Source organism: Chiloscyllium plagiosum, unplaced genomic scaffold (assembly GCF_037043375.1).
Source record: "Chiloscyllium plagiosum isolate Xiang-an unplaced genomic scaffold, Cpla_swu_hap1 HiC_scaffold_27, whole genome shotgun sequence".
NCBI lineage: Eukaryota > Metazoa > Chordata > Chondrichthyes > Orectolobiformes > Hemiscylliidae > Chiloscyllium > Chiloscyllium plagiosum.
The window spans coordinates 71,339,774-71,342,244 of record NW_028270165.1 but is presented as its reverse complement, the minus strand read 5'-3'; the positions used below and the strand labels follow the sequence as shown (position 1 = coordinate 71,342,244).

Sequence of the window (2,471 nt, the reverse complement as noted above, 5' to 3'; positions counted from 1 at the left end):
TATACTCACACTCACTGTTATCATCTACGTCTTTGTCGAATTATGGGTTCTTTGAGTCACCGTCACCACTTATCGTCCCACTTACTTTTGTGTCATCTGTAAGCTTGTCAGTTGTACGTTCACTTTAGTCAGGATTTAGGTGGTGTGTTAATTTGTATCTCTGGTCTTTCACCATTCCCATTCACATGAAGAAGTTTGTACCGCAACATTTTCTAAAATGGATCAGTTGTCCTTGTATGGTGCTCGTGGTAATGGTGATATTTACATCTAATAATGCCTGACAATATGACGGCGAGCAAGCGTTTGGACACACTGCATCTGACATAGAAACATAAGTTTCATTTGCGATGACTAAAGGTAAAGTTAAACGCAATCAGCTTTTGACAATATATAAGCTCTACAGTATGAAAGCAGGTCATGCAGCTTATGGAAACCAACCCCACCCACGGAAAAGCATGCACCCTATCCTGTCCTATTCCATTAACCAAGCATTTCCCACGGTTCATCCACATAGCTTGCACATCATTGAACTGTGTGCAAATACCCGGAGCACAGCAAGAATGTGTACTCTCCAAAAATTGTTCACCCGAAATTGGAATAGAAGATGTGACCCAGGTGCAGTGTGACAGGCCTTGCTAACCATTGAATTACCATTGCAGCCAATGGAGTTTGCCACCAAAATGCCAAGAAAACAACATTTGATTCTGCCATTACATACGCTGAAGTTTTCTCAATTATTTATTTATCTAGTTATTTTATTCCAAATCTCTCTGACCCACTGGCCTTCCATATCAGTTGCAGGGAACTATCATCGTTAGAGAGCAACTGGGGAACACCAGTTCCGATTGTCAAACAACATGAACTACTTTACTTTTCTAGCGTTGCCTGCAGAAATAATGACCGTTTTGGGACAACATTTGGTTTAAACTCTTGTCCATCGCCGTGTTGTCAGGTGATTAAATTGACTTTGTTGTTCAAACAAATAACAAAGAACTGCATTTACTAGATACCTGAAAGAAAAGTGAAATTACCTGGAGAAACTCAGCCAGCCTGGTAGTACCCGTGAAGAAAAAAAAAACAAAATCAACATTTCAGTGCCATATCAATAACCGTTTTTCAGAATCTTGTTCATAGTCATGGCACGAATTGAGGATCCCACGAGCTTAAAAGTGGTCCAATTGAAGAATGAAACAGCTCCAAGTTCCCTGGCTGTCACCTGATGTCTTTGCCAGTAATGAACCAATGAGCAGAGATCCGGAAATTACTCAATTGTTCCCAACTCTTCACGAAAACAATTTTAATTTCGTCCAGTTCTGTTCATGTTCAACGTGATATCTCAGCAAACATGCCGTCTCGAACTCTCTGCTCATTACTCACGTCTGCGGCTCTTCTAACCGGTAGGTCCACAGCTTGTGGAACATTATGCGTCAGCTGTTTGCCGGGGTACACATTGATTCGCGGTGTCCTGGCATCACAGAGGCAGGAACACATTTTCCACAGATGAAAATAATCTGGGTCGAAACGTGGCCCAACTCAGCAAAGATTGGAAGAAATTAGCGACTGTACTTGCAAAATGACAGTGGAAGAGTTAGGCTGGGAATCCACACAGGACTGAAGCGACCTGAAATGACTGGACAAAGGCCGGACTTTTAAACTAACCGACTGCTTCCAGGTGTCCCCTTGGAAGGGAAATGGGAAATCATCTCGTTAAACGCGTGACCTGTGTTTCTTTTTTTTAAAAACCTTTTTATTTCATACGTCAAAATCTTGTTGGTCCCAGTGGATGAGTTGTACGAGTTGGATTCTTTTCCAGCTTCTCTGCCTCTTCTTTCTCTGTTTACTGACCAAGGTGAACGGGCTGCATCTGGGCAATAAGAATCATGAATCAACTTTTAAAATTTACTCTCTTACAGGGCGCTGTTATGCAGATTCTGTCTCACAAAGACCCGCCGCAATCGCAGTGAATGAGGGGGATGATGTCCTGTTATTCTGTAATTACACTGCTACAACAAGCAGTGATCCTTACCTCTTCTGGTACCGGCAGCATTCCAGCGGCTCCATGGAATATCTCCTAAAGAGAAACCAATATATCAGCACCACAGGAGACCGGCTTTCCTCGAAGTTGGATCATGTGAACCGCACTATCCAGCTGAACATGTTGAAAACAGAACTTCCAGACTCTGCAGTGTATTACTGCGCACTGAACCCCACAGAGACTCGGAACTGGGCTGACTCCGGACAAAAACTGTCAGAGAGCAATTGAACATGATAGCATGTCAAGGAAACATTGAGATCAGGGGCGGCTCTGAAGTGATACCCGCATTCAGACTGATATCACTGATAAAGTTTTCGAACAGAAAACTTTAATGATTAATAATCTACTATTAATATGAACTAATACTTTTAGTTCAATATATTGCATATAAATAATTTGTTTTGTGTGTTTTGAGATGTCCCAAACTATTTCACTG

General features: G+C 41.9%; 1 gene segment (V, D, J or C); it reads left to right on the top strand.

Annotated features, from left to right (window-relative positions):
• The first annotated feature begins 1,345 nt into the window (after positions 1-1,345).
• Positions 1,346-2,263, top strand: LOC122546015 (T cell receptor alpha variable 19-like). The segment is given in 2 exon segments: positions 1,346-1,397; positions 1,914-2,263. Coding segments are annotated over 2 exon segments (402 nt in total).
• Positions 2,264-2,471: the final 208 nt, after the last annotated feature.